At 44.9% G+C, this 21268-nt stretch overlaps 1 protein-coding gene across 6 annotated transcripts in view; it reads right to left on the bottom strand.

Moving 5' to 3' along the window:
• GLB1 (galactosidase beta 1) overlaps positions 1 to 21268 on the bottom strand; it is a 65148-nt gene that overhangs the window by 19846 nt on the left and 24034 nt on the right. For all 6 annotated transcript variants that reach the window (XM_085868301.1, XM_085868329.1, XM_085868310.1 and 3 more), the window contains 2 exons: positions 18676 to 18797; positions 18430 to 18470 (listed from right to left, as the gene is read on the bottom strand). In XM_085868301.1, coding sequence (XP_085724427.1) covers positions 18430 to 18470; positions 18676 to 18797 — 163 coding nt within the window. The remainder of the gene's footprint in view (positions 1 to 18429; positions 18471 to 18675; positions 18798 to 21268) is intronic.

Genomic DNA, 21268 nt, shown 5'->3' with positions numbered 1-21268 from the left:
AATTGGATAGGGATTAAGGATAAGTTCCCCCAGTATGTAATTGCCCCCCCCCATGACTTTTCTCTATGTTTTTTTGTATTACAAACCAGCAATGGACCATTACAACCGAGCTGCATTGCGATTCTTAATGCAATGGACCATTGTGAGTAGGAAGAAGCCCGACATCCAAGGGTGACGGCGGGCGAAGTCACACCATCGAGGCTGATGATTGATGGGCGTGACGTTAGTGGCAGGAAGAAGAGGAGGGCGTAGTAGGCAGGCGATCAGAGAGGATGGGGAAGTAGCTCATATAAAGAAGGAACACACGAGGGCGGAGTGAGGGGCGCTTGCAGTCGAGAGAGAGAAGGTAGCAAGGAGATGGCCTGTAAGAAGAGGGCATTACGGCTGGCTTTCCTTCGACGCATGAAGAGGACGGAACAATTCTAGTATTTGTGGTGCTGAGGCGATTTGGCTTGCGTGGTGAAGCAAGACACTGGCCATTGACTCTTGGCTGGTCGTGTGAGACTGGCCTCAAAGCCTCATGTATGTCACCGAAGGGGACGGCGCCATTCCAAGCTGCACGGGGTCTCTAAGCCTTGGTGTTGAATACCGCTCACACAGCCTGGCGTACGTTTGTCCCGCTGCAAGAGTGACTTGGTGCTGTTTTGCACGCATCTACACGCGCAGGATGAAGCGCCTCGATTCCAAGTTCCACAAAGACCATCTCTAGACCAAGCTAAGTACCAGAATACAGGAAGGATTTTCTGTTATTTTGTTTCCCCTTGTCCATATTTAAGTCTGTGTGTAGAGGCGCCTCAACTTCGACTTTAGTTTACCTCACGTGTTATGATATTCTGATTATTGTCCTTTGTAAAATTTTGTCTATTTTCATGAAATGCCCATGTTTATTTTAAGTTGCTGTGTCTGTGTATTTGTCATGGGGTTCGAGTATAAACCCCCATCCATCTGAGCCTCCGTTGCTCTGGCGTTGCGCCCCACCCTCCCGCGCGCGTTAAAATCTCTGAGCATCAACATGTCTGCCTCTTAATAAGGAAAAAACGCTTGGCTATGCGGGCTGGCGTTGTTAACCGCCCGTCACCACAAATTGGGTTGGGGGGGATTAACTAACCGCCAGGTCCACGACAGCATGTATGTATGTACATATGTTTGTATGTATGTATTATGTATGTATATCTGCTCATCACCCATTGGTTGGACAGCTGACCTGACGTCACCCACAACTGTAACCTGAAATACTTAACCTACAGTGCCCAGAGGACCCAAAAGACCCCCCTCCTCCATCCCCGCCCCCTCTCCAAGGACCCAAAAGACCCAATTGACCCAGAGGACCCAAATGATCCTGAGGATCTAAATCACCCTGAGGACGTAATGACCGCAAAGACCTTTAAATACCCAAAGACCTCAAAGACCCCAAAGACCCAGAAGACTGAAAAGACCCTGAAGACCCAAAAGACCTGAAAGACCCCAAGAGACCTGAAAGACCCTAAAAGACCCCAAAATGCCCCCAAAGACCCATAAGACAGAAAAGACCCTGAAGACCCACAAGACACCAAAACACCCAAAAGACCTTGAGTACTGAAAAGACCCTGAGGATATTGAAGACCTAGACTACCAAAAGGACCCAGAGGATCCAAAAGACCCAGGGGATCCAAATAACCCGAGGAAACAAAACACCCAGAGGACACAAAATACCCAGGGCATCCAAAAGACCCCAAGGACAAAAAATACCAAGAGAACCTAAAATACCTGGATATCCAAAAGACACAAGGGGACTATCATGGACCCATGGAAATTCTGCATCATGTAAAAAGTGACTTCAGGTCCCACCACCCACACACAATCCCATGTCCTTAACCCCCCTCACAACTCTGACCCCTCTCTCTGCCCACCCCCTGCCACCACACGCAAACTCTGTGCTCCCCTCCCCCTTTCTTCAAATCCTCAACCCCCTCCCAACCCAATGTCCTCAACTCCCTCCCCTCCTCCCAACCCCCTCAGAAGCCGCAAACAACTCGATCCCAACTCTGTCCCCTCTCTGCCCTCCCTCCCCCAAGCCAACTCTCTAATCCCTCCCCTTTTCTTCTTCAAGTCCTCAACTGCCCCAAACCCCAAGTACTCAATCCCACTTCCAACCCCAAGTCCTCCATCCATCCCCCCTCACCCCTTCCCAATGTCTCAATCTATCTTTTCCAACTCCATGCACCCTCACCCCCAGCTCTCTGTCCTCCCCTCCACATTTCTTCCTGTTCTTAACAGTGTTCCACAAATACACACAGGGAACTTAAGCGCATAAGAAGGCCATTCGGCCTATCATGCCTGCGTTGTTCCTGTCCCTGATTGTTAGGAACAATGTTTAAAAGAAAATAAAGATGGAACGTTAAATTCACAATCACTTTCCCCTTTCTTCTCTTTTTCTCACTATAATTCATGGACCGGTGTTTGTGTGTTTGTTTATTTGTTTGTCATGCGACTACTCCTACAGTTGTGGGCCGATTCCATTCAGACTTGCTACATCAGATCAGCATGACCCCAATTAATGTATAGGGGTGTTTTTAACTTTTCTGGTGGTTTTGGGGGGGGGGGGGGATGGACACAGATTCTCCATGTAAATCTGTATTTTGTCGCACTGCCTCCAGGTGGGGGAGGGTATTACAAATATTCACCATTTACAGTTCAGTATTCCTGTCCCCACGTTTTCCATTGCAGTGAAGTGTTTTGAATTATAAGCAGATGGTATGTTTTTGCTTCATGCACATAACTTCATGGGTTTTTGTTTCTTTTTGCCGGTATAGAGGTGTCAGTAGCCTATACACCGCCCAAATAAAGGTATGCATCAGAAGAACGTGTTGCATGCTTGGAACAAGATCGCCCATGGGGCGGGTACTCTGCTCGTGGAACTAATCAATCGAAGCAGCTCTTTAACGCCGCCAAGACGGGATTATTCTGGAAGAGGATGCCACCTTGTATCTTCCTCTCCCAAGCAGGGAAGATCGTGGTTAAGGGTCATCTAATTTGGCTTCTCTTAGTAATAGTAGTGGGAGTAGTAATGGTTCTATTCAAACGAACATAAACATTCAAAACATAGGCAAAAGAAAAATGGCTGCAAAACAGAACATTGTAATATAATTAAAATGCATATTAAGATGCAGATAAAAGCAACATTATAACAAGGGACAGATGAATTCACAAACGGACTTGATCATTCCAAGCCAAAAAGACTAAAATCACTAAACCATCCCCATTATACATGTGACATATAAACAATTAAGGAACAAAGTGCACTAGAAAGGTCCGTCACCTGCACAGATTGAAGAATGACAAGTACTACGCTATTAATGTTGTTGTTGTGGTTTTATCATGTATGGCTCCGCGCATGCGCGTGGGGGATTATCCCGGCTGGTATGGCAGCGTGTCATGGGTGGGCTAAAAACCTTCGTTGGAGAACCTGATCTATTGCCAAGAACCTGATCTATTGCCAAGAACCTGATCTATTGCCAAGAACCTGATCTATTGCCAAGAACCTGATCTATTGCCAAGAACCTGGTCTATTGCCAAGAACCTGATCTACGGCTGTGTTGCCAAGATGGCTGATGATCTCTACATTGGAGGCGCTACAACTGAAAATGCACTTAAGAAATGGTGCCGAGTCTTGGTCGCATTGCAGAAGAACAACCTACGTCTTTCAGCGGCAAAGACTATTATTTGCCCAAGGTCAACCACAGTACTGGGATGGACATGGCGTGACGGAACATTGAGCACAAGCCCCCACAAAGTTGCTAGCCTCTCCGCAGTGGAGCCCCCCTCGACTGTTCGGGCTTTGCAGTCATTTGTGGGAGCATACAAAGATCTCAGCTGAGTTTTACATGGCTATGCTGACCTGCTTGATCCTCTCGACATGGCTACCACGGGCAAAGCTTAATGTGACAAGATAGTGTGGGCTGATGAGTTACTTCATGCCTTCAAATCTGCTCAGAATGCATTGAAGAATTGCAAGACTATTGTTATACCTTGACCTGACGATGTGCTGTGGATGGTCACTGATGGATCTGTCAAGAACAAAGGAATTGCAGCTACATTGTATGCGCACAGTGATGGCATTTTGCGTCTAGCGGGGTTCTTCAACGCGAAACTCCGTAAGCACCAGGTCACATGGCTGCCTTGCGAGGTAGAGGTCCTGTGTATTGGAGTAGCCATCCAACATTTCGCACCTTTCATCGTCCAGTCTCACCACAGTGCCCAAGTGTTGACAGACAGTCACCCCTGTGTTTAAGCGTACAACAAGCTTATGCATGGCGAATTCTCATCCAGATCCTGAGTAACTTCATTCCTGTCCACTGCCAGCCGTTACTGTGTGCAGGTTAGGCATATTGATGGTATCGCCAACTTGCCGTCTGATTTTGGGAGTCGCAACCCTCAAGAGTGTCTCGACGCAAGCTGTCAAGCATGCAAGTTTATTGAAGAAATGGAGGCTTCCGTCATGCGCAGTGTCTCTGTAGGTCAAGTACTGGACGGCACAGCCATAATGCCATTTACGAGCCGCGTTGCTTGGCATGCTACTCAACTGGAGTGCCTTGACCTCAGACGCACCCATTCTCACCTATCCCAAGGTACTCGCCCTTCTAGAAAATTGACAAAGGTGGGGGACATCAAGAGGTACCTCGCAGTAGTGACTGTGGATAACGATGGCCTCCTAGTCATCAGAGATAACCAACCATTCCAGCCCCCTCGTGAACGGATCGTGATCCCCCGCTCAGTGGTTGATGGACTATTAACTGCTTTACACATCAGGTTCAACCACCCATCGAAACACCAAATTAAGCATGTCTTCAACAGGTATTTTTTTGCCTTCGACATTGACACGACCACTGACTGATGCAAGACCATGTGGAGGTACTCGCTATTACCTTCAGAAAATGATTTCGTTGTGCAGATCACCAATCTGAATGAAATTTGGCATACTTAAAGAATTTTAGACACCGAGTCCAAATCCACTTGTTTCCACGTCGAGGATGTGACACAATTGGTCATTTTTGGCAATTAAAGATAAACCGAACATTAAAGCACGATTTTGACACAGAAATGAAGAATCACGGTTAGACTGATATGTACGTCAAAGAAAACTCTTGTGAGGTCTTAAAATGATGCAATATGTTTATACAGAGCCCTATTCACTGTTATTAAAGAAGTTTATAATTAAAGGTCGTAAACGGAAGCAGTTACATATTTTTACCGGCCGAAAACGTCTGGACCGACCAGACAGGCCTTCGAGTTGACCAAGGCAACTTTTTTCTTAAAAGGCAGCCACACTGGCTATTAAAGGTAGTTACATCGACTATTAAAGGCAGTTACAGCGCCTATTAGACAGTTACATTGGCTCTTACGGATTAAATCAAAGATAAAGAGACTGCGCGACTCAGCCTGATGAAAACTAGAATCGCCACACGTGGATTACTGTCTTAGAACTCCAGTATTTCTTGCTCTGAAGCGGTTGCTGAATTCGGCTCTTGACTGCTGCTATTACAAAACTCAAGTCCACTATTATGTGCTAACCAACCTAAATACGACTGTGTCGTAGATCACCACAGCAAAAGCAGTGTGACACCCGCATTCACAGTTCGTCGGAATCATCGTCAGTTCTGCTTTCATCATCAATAAGTTCCATTTCTGCACGGGTCTGTTCATCGTTGGGGCAGTTTTGACACCCACAGCACTCTGTGCAGGACAGTCCTTTTGACCGGCAAGAACACTGGTTGGTCTCGCATTTCGTCTTCTTGCAATTACATTTCGTCGCCTCTAACAGTTCCTTCGGTGCTGGTGGTTTGTTCAGCCAGTGAACAATCAGTGCTCCGTTGCGTTCCACCCATCCGTGAAATGTAGGAGAAGGGGCTTCTATAAACCTCTCCGTCACGCGGTAGTGGATCGCAGACTGATAGTTCACTCTTTTGCAATGCAGCATCAGAGCGTCGCTTGTAGGCGGCAACTTCTGTTCTCCCAGCGACTGGCTGCAGAATAGCTTGTAGCGAGCCTCATCCACACTCTTCATGGTCGGCTGATTGTACATGGCGCAGACGAATTGTTCCAGGTCGTGAATGATATTCTGATCTTGCGTGAATTCTCGACCAATGCTCCCGAAACAGGTGATGAGATGGGGACTCTTCATCATCAAGTCAAATGGCCTTGTTTTGCCCTTAACGTGGAATGCACTGGTGGTATCACTTCCCGTGGAATTGTGCAAACCTATCAACGCATCGCAGACAGAACTTTCCAGGGCATTACTCAGCTTCCTAATGTCAACGACGATAATGTCCTTGGGACTTCCTGTGACCAGATGGAAATTTCACGCCTGAATCAACTTCGAGTGAGCCAATGCCAACACAAACACATCGGTGTCGAAACTCTCTATGCGCACTGACTCTTCATTCTGTCCCGCGTGAGCGGCATGTAGCAGGAGCTTCGTGTCAGCTTTCTCATCGTCACATTCAAGTTCAGGTATAGACGACACAGTCATGACACCATTCGACGCCTTGATTTTCTCACATTTGCCGCCATGACTGACGTACAACAGCATGTCACCCAGTTTTGATGGAGAGATGTTTCTCGTCCACGATTCGACGATGAACTCTATCAACGCCTCCTTGTTGGCTCCGCTCAGGAGATAATTGGCCCACTGTTTTGGAAGGGCTTGATCACGTCCGTAGATGGTTCGCACCTGAAGATCGCCCGCCCTGCCCGCTCGTCTGGCGTGCTCCAGGCACTTGATGCTGATACTTGGGTAAGTATCAAACACCACGTCCAGTCTCGAAGATTGGTTATGTCGTGCTTTGGCCACTACGATGTTCAGCACCATCTCTTCCAGTTTGCCGAAAGTGTTAGGCAGTGAACCAGCCTTTATCGCCTGAATAATGGCCATTCCATCCACAATTGTTGCACCTTGGATAGGCCGAGTGTCCACACAACAATCGGGCCACATTTTCAGTATATGGTTGCGGAGTTTGGCTTTGTCCGTCTTAGCAATCGAACCATCACTGGATGCCAGCGGGAAAGATATGTTCGCCAGTGGGTATGCAAGCAGATCGTGGAGTGTTACATTGCTTTTCTCGCCAATCAACAGCAGTCGTGTGAAAAGGCGACATTCATTCGCAATTTCAACCTTCAGTGTCTGCTGGTGGGGAGTCACCGACTTGCCTCGCGCCTTCAAGAAAGTTGCCAATTTGGCCTTCGAAATCAGACTGAAGAATGGGACCTCACCCGAGAGAAGCCGATCACGCATGAATTGCACGACAGCATTCTCTCCCTTGACATACGCGTTCATCAAGTCCGCAGAAGTGGTTGGCGGTGCGATGACACCTGAACTAATATTGACGAGTTCAAGGTGAGCGCCGGAGAAATGGTTAATCATTTGAAGTACTGTGTCCATCACTTGTACCACCACTGCTTCGTTCTTCTTCTTGCTCGACACATCCAAATCCTTTCTCGTTCGGGGTTCGTCGTGGATACCCGCCATGGACTCACATTTCCTTGCGATTTCCGCACGTGCTGGTTGGGACAGGATCCACTTCTTCACAGCTGTGCTTTTCTGAGTGTAACCAATGATGCCTCCACTGGTCTTGCCGTCCCTATTTAAAGTCTCTTCTATGATCTGATAACACGCAACACTACTAAATCCATAACGAGTATGCCGTTTGGCAGTCCATTTGCCGTCCATGAACGCTTGATAGGTGTCTGGGTGGGAGTGCTCTAGCCCGGCCATTTCCAGCCAGTAAACGGGTAAGTACCTTGCATAGTTTACGTGATCGTACACAAAGTACCAGGGCATTGACACTCTCGTGATCGCAAGGTGTTTCAGCCAGTTCGAAGTACGAGTTTCCCGTATAAGCTCTAGTGCTAGCTCCACCATTTCCAAGTAGGGCCATGTAATGTCCACACTTTGGTGTTTGTTCAGGTCATCCCTCATCATGAGTGCTCCCGAGTATAGAACATGTAAATTGAGGTCTGAGTCACCCTGCTGTGGACCCTGGCTGGCTTCATCCTCTGTAGTTGACTCTGTTTCTGTTGTAGAGCTACTGTCTACAACAGCAGCCTGAGCAACGCAACCAATATCAATGTCCTTCATGTACACCACTTCGCTCTCAGACATTTTTGGTGGACGATAGAAAATCATATCTGGGTACCGTTCCTGCAGTCTTTTCTTCAGTGTTGTTGCCTGGTAGTTGGCCTTATCCTGACCTTCGCATACTCTGAGTAGGTCATTGAACATCTCACACAACTTCTTATGTATCGATTGCTTTCCATCATTGAGTCTTACCTGGATTACTTTATCACAGAAAATGTCAAATGTTGAGTCATAATTCACTTTCTGAGTTTGTAGTTTACTTTCACTCTGTCTGTGGTATGTGTCATTCACATACTCGTATTAACATTTACGGTGATAACAAACTTCCAGCGCCACACAGTCTTTATCCTTTATAGTTGTCATTATTCTCACATCACGTTCATCTCTCCTCTGCTCAGCAGTTTCCCTCAGCTTTCCTCCATCCTGTGTTTCTGCCAGGGACAACTGATCACGTTGAGATTTTCCTTTGACACGGATGAATTTGTCTTTTTTATGGCATATGACACAAATTCTTGGCAGTATACCAGCTGATTTGCCAGTCACCCTTTCTACAGAGGTTCTCAGGGATTTTCTACGTATTTTGTGGTACGAGTGCCCCTCTTCTTCGAGTCCGCCCACCACCTCACTGGCTCTAGCAGAAACTGCAGTAGTGCTGGCTTCTGATTTCCTTTTCCTGGCTTCAGTGCGTTTTATATGATCCTTGTTACAAAACGTCGCATAGCAGAACCGGTGATAGCCGGCATCCGCAGGAGGATCAGTCATTGGCAGCAGTTTCATAATTTGATCAGCCAGCAAATGCCATTTGTTGATAGTTTCACTATCTGTGGTGTTGCACCAAGCCTTCGCACACTCGCAATCCCTTACGCCAGCTTTTATCCGTGAATTGCATCACTTTCTCATCTTCCTCCCCACCCAAGTGTATGAAACAACACATATTTGGTTGTTGAAAGACCAAAAATCACTCGAAATCACACGACAACCATGGGCGCCGCCATCTTGATTTGTTGTTTCCTGGTCGTTTCCTGCGCGATTACAAGCATGCCACGCCCACTTCACCGCAGTAATTTCAAATGGTAATAACTGTCGGTGTGTCAACTTGTGCATATGGAAACAAGTAGGAATTTCAATGGTGTGTTCTCATGAATGTACAGGGTGAATTTCGTTTAGATTGGTGATCTGCACAACGAAACTGAACGAACCCACCCACCTCCACATGACCTATGCCGTCTCCTCGTCATGTCACCAATGCCAGTCGATAAGGTCATTGTCTGTGCATCCACATCCCCAGTCATCGAGGGAGTCACCTACTGTTGTCGAGGCATCATACGCTGCAGATATCGCCAGTATAGCCTCGTCCTCCGAGAGATCGTGTCCTCTCACACATGGACGAAGCTTATTGATGGCGAGAGACACGACCAGTTATGCAACGCCATCCTTACAATGTGTGCAGAGCTACGCCTCCTGGGAGATATCCCCGTTATCATGCGGGTTGACCCCGCACCCGGATTTATCGCCTTGGTTAACAATCCTACATTGAAAAGATATGGCATCCACTTACAGGTCGGCCAAACCAATAACTGTAACAAAAATCCGGTGGCAGAACGAGCTATTGAAGAGCTAGGCTTAGAATGCTTACGTGTGTCCCCAGAGGGTGGCCCTATATCTGAAGTTACCTGAGCATTGGCAACAGGAAACATGAATCAGCGTATACGCAGAGACGGCTTCTCCGCTAGAGAGGTCTGGACACAACGAGACCAACTCACTAGCGAGCATTTACCGATGGCAGATAGACAGCTAATTTTCAATCAGAATATGAGCAGGAAGGAAAATCACGCCCCAAGCACTCGGGTGAAATCGCGCAGCCATTCCACCACAACTGTCACTCCCTGTTTCTGCATTGGTGACCTCGTTTTCCTCAAGGGTGACAGAGACAAATGCAAAGCTCGTGACAAGTATATGGTGACAGATTTCTCGTGACTATGGATGGTGTCAACTGAGAAAGTTTACCAGTTCACAGCTTCGCAGCAAAACCTACGACGTTCGAGTATGCGACTGCTATCCTGTTGCGCCTACAATAGTGGGTCAGGCCAGGTATTGCCCTGTTGGAGACCAAGAATCAACTTCAGGATCCGAGTCCGATTCTGAGCCGACCTCGCCCCACCATCTTTCACAGGTCACACCTGGCTCCATTATGCCCAGCCAAGGGACCATTTCGCAACAAGAAGTCTCACGAGATACAACAGGTCATTCCCTATTGGAATCGATTATACTGCCCACACCACCAGATGCTGTTGTCAGGCCGCCGCCACACACACACACACACACACACACACACACACACACACACACACACACACACACACACACACACACACACACACACACACACACACACACACACACACACACACACACACACACACACACACACACACACACACGTCATCTGCTGAACCGGTCAGTTTGGAGAAGTTTTACTCTCCACCTTCAACGAGGAGGTCTTTCCGCTCACGCCACCCTCCTGCATGGCAGTGCAGTGATGAGTGGCTCATGGAGACGAATGGAAGACCAAGACAACTTTCGTACTAACAATTTTGTGTCACTTTAAGAGCCCACATTGCATATATGTAGTATCTATTTCTACATACAGTTCCTTGCATAATTGTTATACTGTGTTCGTGATTTTTTAATTCGTAGTTGAGACTTACAAGTTTCATTTGTAGTCCATGTTCATGTTCTTTCAGTAACCAGTAGAAAGACACAAGAGGCAATGACGCCATTAATGTTGTTGTTGTGGTTTTACCATGTATGGCTCCGCGCATGCGCATGGGGGATTATCCCGGCTGGTATGGCAGTGTGTCATGCCTTAAATAAAAACCTTCATTGGAGAACCCGATCTATCGACCTTATTGGTGCTGCACATAACAAGGAATGCAAAGAAATTGCAATATAAGCTAGAAGGGCACTCGGTAGAGCGCATACTTCCGCTGCACAATGCCTGATCCAATAGAACATATCAGGCCCAACAAATTCTTGAAATATCAGGCTATATATAGTTTTTGGCCCGATCTCTCAATGGTGAAGAATCACTTAAAAAATTCTAGTCGTCGGATCCGGATCCGGATCTTCACCAAAATCTAATCAGTTCGTCCTTGTCACACACCGAACCTGTCAACAAAATTTAATCCGAATCCATCCACAACTTGTTGAGATATCCTGCACACAAACAAACAGACAGACAAACAACTAAACATGCAGTCATAGACTGGTACTTATCAAATCGTCAACTTGATCTCTGACCTTGTCTAATAAAAGCTGTCTCTAGAGAAGGTAGCGACGCAAACCAGAAGTTTCTACGATGATTCTGTACCAAACCATCAAAAATGGAATGTTTGACCTCACTGTGACCTTGACGTTTGACCGATTTTGACCAAAATCTAATCAGCGCAAGCCACCACCCTCCTGAATCACGTGGTGTAATTTGATATTGGTAGCTTCTTCCGTTCTCGAGTTATAACTTTTTTTTGGATGTTTGACCTCACTGTGACCTTGACCTTTGACCGATTTTGACCAAAATCTAATCAGCGCTTGCCATCACCCTCCCGAATCACGTGGTGTAATTTGACATTGGTAGCTTCTTCTGTTCTCGAGTTATCGTGCCTACAAACAAACACACAAACACACACACACACAAACAAACACACAAACACACAAACACACAAACAGATGAAGGAAGTCATCAATATACTTACGAAATCTAACAAACAGAGGACGGAAGTGATCAATATACTTACGAAATCTTTAGATTTTGTAAGTAACAAACAAACAGACAGACAGGGGTGAAAACATAACTTCCTTCCACTTTCGGTAGCGGAGATAAAAAAAAAAACATCATGGCCATAAGGCAGGATAGACACTGTAGGAGGGTGAATACAGCAAAAAGCAAGGGGAGGATTAGAGAATCAGTGCAACAGCACATATCACTAGGTGGAAACAGAGATAAAGTAAACATGAGAAAGGGGGAAACCAGGGTGAATGGGATTTAAGAATTGAAAAGGAAAACAGCCTGGGAACCAGGCTATATAAGGTTCCAAGAAATAGAGTTAAAAAGTGTGACCTCAGACCAAAAGGCAGGGTCAGGTGTTCTCATGCAAAATCAATGTGAAACATAAAAAGAGGACAGCAGCTACATTGTACATCAAATATCAATTAAAATCATAATTGAAATCAGCAGCATGTTTGTAAAAAGATACACACTTTCTACATTAAAAATCTCAGAAGAGGACGTCTTCAAAAAAAGAAAAAAAGGGGGGAGTGCAACGTACATTATTCATTAACAATCTTAAAGTATGGTATGGCACTGTTTTTGTACCTTTGGGTTTTCCACGTAATTTGTGAAAGTTGAGGTGAATTTCTGAGAGTAATCTGTCCTATCCTGGCTGAGGTCTGGAAGCCAATGTCTAAACTCATTAGATGTGAGCAATTGGCCTATGAATCTCAAATTCCACGGCAATCTTATGCGGCAATGCTGCCGGCAACTTTGTGGTAAAACTAATGCTGCTCTTCCGATCGCAAAATCGCGCTCCCCCCTCCCCGCTCACCCTTCACCCCCACCCTGTTCACTCTTCCCCTGCTCTCCACTCTAACATCATGATCCAGAGCTAAGTCTTGTGTTTTCTATTGATGTCAGAGTACATTGCAAGTATATAACGTTCTTACCCTCATTCCACCTTATTGTTTTGTAATAAATTTAAAAGGGTAAAATTTTGTGGTTTTGTTTATTTTATACCATATTTATTTTATTAACATGTATATTTCAATGTTAACATGTTTAAATATATATATATATATATATATATATATATATATATATATATATATATATTTACATGTTTATTTCTGGCTGCGGTCAAGCTTCCTCCATTCACTCGATGCCCAGGAACCGAACCCCCTTTTCCCTTTGGATTGGATTGCACGTCTTTGGATTGTCTTTGGATTGCACGAAAGTGGAATTTTCCAGGAACCTATATCGGTTCAGCCGTCGAGTTGACAGATCTGTTATCCCATGCCACATCACCGCGCCATGTTGTTGTCGTTTGCTGGCATTGTCGTCACCATTGTGGCTCGTCTATCATGTGCCCGTTGGTGGCTCAGCAAACCGATGGCTGAGTGGCACACCATTGAACATCGATCGCATGGGTGGCTTCCTGGCACAGCAACCCGTTGTTTCCGCCAGCTTCTACGGTACTTCAACTCTTCCACCCACGAATGCTCACACTGATTCACCCTCTCTTTGCACTCAGCACGCCATTTTGACTTGTCAAGGATGAGGGCCTCAAACCTGGTGTCGGACATTTGGCATCGTTTCAAAGTGGTCTTCAACTGATCTTTGTACCGCTTCTTTGGGGCACTGATGTTCTGCAGGCCATCAGTCAGTTCACCGTAAAGAAGGATCTTTGGAAGTAGCGCATCACCGATCCTGATGACGTGGCCGATCCAGCGCAGGTGAGCTTCCATGATATAGGCCACAATACCTCACATGCTGCAACGCTCCAGCATCTCCGTATTTGAAACCCGATCCTGCCATTTCACACCTGCAATCCTTCATAGGCAGCACATATGGAAGGCATCTAGCTGCTTGATGTGTCATCGATAAAGTGGCCAGGTTTCACAATTGTAAAGCAGCATTGTCAATACGACGGCTTTGTAGACTGACACTTTGGTGGAGAGATGTATGTCACGGATACTCCACAATCTGTCCACAAGACGCCCGAAGGCCGATGACACCTTTGCTATCCGGGCTGTAATATCAGCGTCGACAGAGCAGTCATTCGAAACTGTGGCGCCGAGGTAGCAGAATTTGGGCACCAAAATTGTTTCAAATCTGACAGTGACTGTTGGTATGGCGTACGGCACTCTGGCTTTTGGCTGCAGCATCACCAGTTTTCTTAATTGAAACAGTAAGGCCATACCTCATTGTTGAACGAGCAACACAGTCCATCAGGACCTGTGCATTGGCTTCAGTGTGTGCTTCAAGCGCACAGTCATCAGCATATAACAGCTCAATGATCAGCATGTGCAAAATCTTCATCTTGGCCTTAAGGCGGCATAGGTTGAACATTCCGCCGTCATACCGATAATTCATGCCAATGCCCTTATCACAGCCATTATAGGCATCGTGCATCATTGCAGAAATCACAACGCCGAAAAGCAGAGGTGCAAATACACATCCCTGTTTGACACCGTTCTCGACACCGAAGGCAGTTGACTCTTGTCCACCATCCACAACATTGGCCATCATGTAATCATGAAATGGTCTAATGATATTCACCAGTTTCTCTTGGCATCCGACATGGACCAGCAGTTTTTACAGTCTTGTTCAACTAACCGAGTCAAAAGCTTTTGTCAGGACCACAAAGACCTGGTAGAGGTCCTTGTACTACTCCCTACATTTCTCCTGGAGTTGGCGTGCAGTGAAAATCATGCTGACTATGCCTTGGTTCTTTCCAAATCCACAATGACTTTCAAGGTTCACTTCTTCAGCGAGTGTGTTGATTCTGCTGATGATCATCACGCGAGGATTTTGCCTACGATGCTCAGCAACGATATACCTCTGTGATTGTTTCAGTTGGTTCCGTCACCTTTTCTTTTGTAAAGGTGGATTATCGTCGCATCCTCAAAGTCCTGTGGCACAACTTCTCTCTCCCAGATGGTGCTCAATAAGTGGTGGAATCTGTCTGTCAGGTGGCTTCCTCCATGTTTGAAGACTTGCGAAGGGAGACCATCAGCTCCAGGGGCCTTTCCATTCTTCAGTGCTTTTATGGCCTTCTTGACTCCCTCCAGTTAAATGGGGACACTGAGGTTGTCCAGTATCGGCCTTTACGGTAGTTCATTTATGACAACATCGGTGATGTCAGACGAGCGGTTGAGGACCTGCTCGAAATGCTCTGCCCACCTCTGTACTATCAGTGTCGACTCTGATACGAAGGAGTTTCCATCGGCACCATGAACGGCAGCTACACCGTTGAAGCTTGGGTCATGAACCACTTTGAGTTCTTGGTAAAAAGCCTGAACATCTTTATTGTTTGCCGCCTCCTGCAGACAATTGGCCTGATCAATCCACCACTTGTCCTTCATCCGTCGTATCCTAGCCTGGGCAACTGATCTTACCTGCTGATAGTGTTCCTTTTTGGCCTCGTAGTCTTTGTCATTCACCCATTCCAGATGCTAGCTATGTAGATCCGACAGGATAGTATGGATTTATGGGTCGTTATCATCAAATCAATCTTTGCGCCAGCGTATTTTCTTGCCAAGAGACGTCCAAAACTGCTTTCTGTGTTGCTTTGTTCAGCTTCTGCCATTCTATCTCAACGTCAGCAGGTGCATCACACGCTCATTGGCTATTGATTCCAGCTCTGCTTTGATGTTTTGTTGCAGTAGTGCCCTGTTTCCATCAGTCTTCAGTTTGTCCATGTCCAGGCACGGTGCTCTTGATGACAACTTGGCACAAACTCTCGGGGGCACGTTTGGTGCAATAATGACCTTGACCAGCCAATGATCAGACCATGTTGTTGAGCTACAAACTGTCTGCGTGAGGTGGATGTCTACTTAATCCCTTTGCCACACAATGGCATATTCAAGCATATGCCAGTGTTTGGCTCTGGGGTGCATCCATGATGTTTTGTGGCTAGTTTTCTGTTAGAAGGTGGTGTTTCTAATAACCAGTTCATGCACAGCACACAGCATCAGGAGAAGCGTTCCATTGACATTTTCCTTTCCAACACTGTGATGACCCAAAACACAGTCCCATTCAATGAAATCATGGCCAACCCTAGCATTGAAGTCACCAAGGAGGAGGAGTTTGTCTCTTAACAGAACCGCTGCGATTGTCTGATAAGCAATCATAGAACTCCTCTTTTGTATCCTCTGGATCGGTCATTGTTGGGACAAAGGCACTGATGACAGTAGCATGGTGACCATTTGCGAGCTTAAGGCACATGGTCATCAGTCTTTCGTTTATCCCCTTCAGAAGACACACCAGATGTTGCATATGTGATGTCCGGACTGCAAAGCCAACTCCTGCTTGGTGTGGCTGCGATCCTGGCTTCCCAATCCAAGAGAATGTGTAGCCGGCTCCAACTTCCATAAGCTGTGATTCGTCAGCAAGGTGCGTTTCACTGAGTGCCACCGCATCAACATCATGTTGGCTCAAAAAGCAGGCAATGATGGGGGGTTTTCTCCCAATGCAATTGTCACCATCAGTCAATGTGAATGTTCCAGGCTCCAAATACAAAAGTAATCGTATTTCTTTGTTTCTTTCTTCGACAGCATAATTGGGCGGCCAGCTGAACATGGTCTGTCAGCAGGCGCAAGTCGGCTGAGCTTTTTTGGGCCCCCATTTCCAGGCATTTCCCTGACTTGGGTGGAGCAAGCTCCTCATGAAAAATGGCTACTCCGACACTTGAGCAGGACATGAACGTTGCAGTCACTCTGATTCCACAATGAAAAACCATCACACTGAAGTCACCTATGTGCAGGTACATGATTAAGAGCTTCCAGCGACACCCTTTGCCTGCTGCCGATGCCACTTCCCATCGCCGCAGGACTTAGTGTGATTTTGGCTGCAGGACAGCCTGCACTCCAATTATAGTAGTGATGGTTCGTGCAGGCCCATCACCACTCTCTCTTTCTCTTTCCTGCAAGATCTGCCACCGGGTCCCAGAAACTGAGCACACAATAACCTCAAGCAGGACTGCATTCGTTGACCATAATCCAAGTATGTCTGGAACTGTACTTGCCGTGATGGAAGCTGCATGCTATTTAATCTATAACTGGTCCAGGCAAAAATGTGGCAGTTTGAACTCTCATATACTATAGTTGGTAACAGGTCTTATTACAGTAGTCTGCAGAGAATTACTACAAGAAAGAAATGCAATTTTTGCCTGGGGGGGGGGTGAAAAGGGGTTTTTACGGTGACCCAAACCCACCGGACACACGTTCCATCATCACATTACATGGAAGCTTTACAGGGAGGTAGAGTTGCCAGGTACTACCCCACCTCCAGTTAGGATACGTGCCGCTGATTGTCTGCCCCGGTGAACACTGGTAACCCACATATCTGGGGGCCATTCCCATATCCGCAACCTGGGTAGGTGCCATGGTAGCATAGAGCCCTGCTTTCTCTTAAAGAACTATGGGAAATTATTCCAGGAACCTAACCCCCACAAATTTGAGGGTTTACTGTATAGCCTATAGTTCTACATAGTAGCCTACTAAAGGAGGCTAATATTACATAAATATGTTAAAATTTAACTGCTCTGGTGATATTTTGTTGGGAAGTAGTCCTTATGAAATTGCATCACTACCGCCGCCACCGAAGGTGGACTGAGGTTATGTTTTCACCCCTGTTTGTCTGTCTGTGAACAGGATAACTCAAAAAGTTTGGATGGATTCAGATGAAACTTGGTGGACAGGTTGGGTGTGTGAAAAGGACAAATTGATTCAATTTGGTGAATATCCAGACACTGGATTTTTAAAGTGATCCTTCACCATTGAGAGATAGGGCTAAAAACGGTATATAGCACGATATCTCAAAAAGTTGTGGACGGATTATGACAAAACTCGGTGGATGAGTTTAGTAGGTGACAAGAACAAGCCGATTAGATTTTGGTTCAGGTCTGAATCCAGATCCGGCCTATCAGTGGGCTACAAAACATAAACTGTTCAGCCTGGTGGAGGTTTGCGCTCAACTGAGTGCCGTTCTAGTTTAAAGAAGCAGTTAAATGGTTGTACTGTGACACTCTTTTATAGCGTCTGTGAGCCTTCATTATTTTTGGATTAATTAGTTAACTTACATGTATAGGTTCTGTTGTGTACACACACACACACACATATACATAGAGTTTTTTTTTCTTCCCCCCCCCCCCCCAATGCTATCTATGTATATAAAATTTAATCAAAAATAAAATCTCTTTATTTACTGTGTCAGCTTATTGTGGTTCATGAGCACTCATTTTTAATTGGATACGTCACTATTTTTCTGTTTGCACCTCTCTCCCACACCTACTATCGATTTTGCTGATGGAGGAATTTTTCCACAATTTATTAGATGCCTCAGCATTTTGCAGGCAGTGTTCTCAAAATGATGCAACCCATAAATTTGACGTCATTGCCAAATTTTAGTTTAAACAAACAATCCTTTGTGATTTAGGAGCACAAATGAAACACAAAAGTCTGCTCTCCCAAGGTGATGGCAAACAAAGTTGGGCATTCTCACTGCAATAACACAATATTGTATCTAAAAGCCAAAAACATACCATTCCAATATCCAAAATTGGTCCCTCCCTCAAACATGTACCTAAGGCAACAGGTGAAAAGAGGAAACAGTATTAAGTTTATTCAAAGCACTTGACTTTCATTTCAGTTCCTTATGTTAACCACTGATGACAGTGACCCTACAAGTTCAGAAAGCAAGCTTTCACGACCTAGAGTTCTACATGAGTCATGCATTTGCAACTCCTAAATGTAAAGTATTCTAGCAAAGGTCAAATATGCAAACATACATGTTCACGTTTGCCCCCAAATCCAGTATTTGGTCCAATCCTTGTGCAACAACACCCTTCGGTATAGTAGAATGAGAAACTCCCCAGTGATCCAACCAGCCAGTGTAATACTCCGAATTAACCTGAAAACAAGTGGCGTGAATGATGAGGATAGGAATAAAGACCTCACTGGAGAAATGGTTGTCTGGAAACAAACAAAAGCAATTCCAATAGCTATTATTCATATTTTGTCATTTATCAAATAAACTCACATTAATGCACATAATTAAGCTAAATGCAATTATATCAATCCCCTTGATGACCTGCATGGTCAATAAAGCACATTGACCAAACCACAGCGTTAAAAGGTGCAAGAGTGTGATTAAGATAATACATTTCATAATTCAAGATTTTTATTCAGTAGTAATTGCACTTTTAAATTGAATTTATAAAATATATTTTACGTAATTTGTTGTTGAAACGTTAACAAGATGATAGGAATTTGAAATGTGAAAAAAGCTCATTTTCTCAATCCATACAATCACTGAAGGATGATTTTAATCAAAACCTTATTTATGCTACTAAAAATTGAAAAACGACAATTAGTCACTAAAGGGAGACTGCGATTGGACTTCAGTCGGTGAGGAAACCTTTTCCAAAAAGACAATCAAGAAAATTAATTTCAATATCCGGCAGAATGTAGTATTTTCTTTAAAATCAAAGTTCCGAAGAACCTAATGAAAGCAAAGAAAAACATCTATCTGATGGACAATACCAAACAAAAACGTGACCTTCAATTACAAACACTGCCAAAAACATGATAAGAAAAGTGACTGTTAGGTCACTGAAAAGTTTTCTTGAAACAAGAAAACCATGAGAAAAATTTTATAGCCACAAGATAATGCTTCTCATTGTTTTCTTAATGAATGAAGATGGGTTAATGAGTGAAGAAAATATTGCAACAAAATAAGAAGTGACAAAAACAAAAATCTTTAAAAAACAAAAATTTTCTTGAAACAAGAAAACCATGAGAATATTTTTTTGTCCACAAGAAAATTATTCTCATGGTTTCCCTTAATGAGTGAAGATGGGTTAAATGAGTGAAGAAAATATTGCAGGTAGCGATTTGGAATGACATTAGATGATGGCAAAGACATGAGAAAGGCAAGGAACATGCTCCAGCAGGGGAGCTTGCAAGAGGCCACAAAATAAATTAATTGTGGCATCAACAAAGTATTTGAAAATTTTATATCGTTCTTGTTACAAAGGTAGTTACATTATCAAGGCTTCAAATGTAGTGTTTTGTTGATTATGTTTGCAACATAATGATTAGTTGTGGAACTACAGTTCCACATATACACACTCTACCTGCTGCTTTCACATCCAAGTATGTAGGGTATGCCCCATTGTTAAAAGTGACTGTTTCCACAGAATCTAATAACAAAACATTGTTACCTTCCATAAATCAAATTATTATCTACACTCATAAGTGTGTGCGTGCGTGTGCAAGTTGCTGTTCTTGCCTGATATCTCTACATGTGGGTGGGTTTCATCAGGAGGTGAAACAGAGATCTACCAGGTCCCAAAGTATCCATCTCCGTGTGTGTGTGTCGTTGATTGGTATCTTCATATGTGAGTTTCAGAATGTGGAATGGAGTCCTCCCAGGGCAGGCTCAAAGTAGCCACCTTCATTTCGGTAAGGGGTCACGATTCATGGACCAAGCTGTGAAGTTTTCTGTTCTAAAAGTTTTTTCCAAAGGCTCTCTTCAGGATCGTCGCTGAGCCCCGGACAGCTTCCAACTACAGTTCATTTGTAGTAATAGTCACAGCGATGGTTTTTAATATCTCTGTGAGGTTCTTCGTCATCATTCCTGCAGCTCCAACTATCCTCAACTTTGGCATTCTTCTCTGTCTCTCGCTCTCTCTCTCTCTCTCTGGCTCTTTCTGTCACACATACACACACCCTCCTCGCACCTCGCCCTCCCGCAGTGTATAGCAACGTTTGGTGAGGCATTGCTCTCCACACATTCCCCCCCCCCTCTTTCCTCACTCTTCCCCCTTCATAGCTTCCCTGCCCTCCTCCCTCCCTCCTCTCCCCCTCCCTCCTCTCTCTCCCCCTCCCTCCTCTCTCTCCCCCCTCCCTCCCTCCTGTCTCCACTCCCCCATTAATATCCCTGTCAGTGAAGCGATGGGTTATATTTGCTAGTTGACAATAAACAAAATAAAACAAAATCAAAATGAGGAACTGGATGAGTAATAATACTGAGATATCCTAATATTGACTGTGAATGTTCATACATTTGAGTGCATAATGCTGTTTCAACTTCCTATGTCTCCACCACTTAATACTGTTGTGGAAATTACCTTTCGGGGCTAACTTTGCATAGCTGTTTTAACTTTGCGAACTTATCTCCCATATTGCATGTATTAGAATAAGTATGAGGTAATTTGATTGTGATACAAGATATGCATCTATATAAAGATGTCGTCTACCTGCCCTCAATGTTTGTATCTAAAACCGCCATCCCTTGAAACCCCTTTTTAATGTTCATACCCTTGGAATCCATCTTTTATATGCTTTTAAACATTCTGACAGGTCATCTGCACAAGTTCA

Source organism: Eptatretus burgeri, chromosome 2 (assembly GCF_056783735.1).
Source record: "Eptatretus burgeri isolate ZD-2024b chromosome 2, Ebu_testis_v1, whole genome shotgun sequence".
In the NCBI taxonomy this organism is placed as follows: domain Eukaryota; kingdom Metazoa; phylum Chordata; class Myxini; order Myxiniformes; family Myxinidae; genus Eptatretus; species Eptatretus burgeri.
This window is presented reverse-complemented; position numbering and strand designations above follow the sequence as displayed.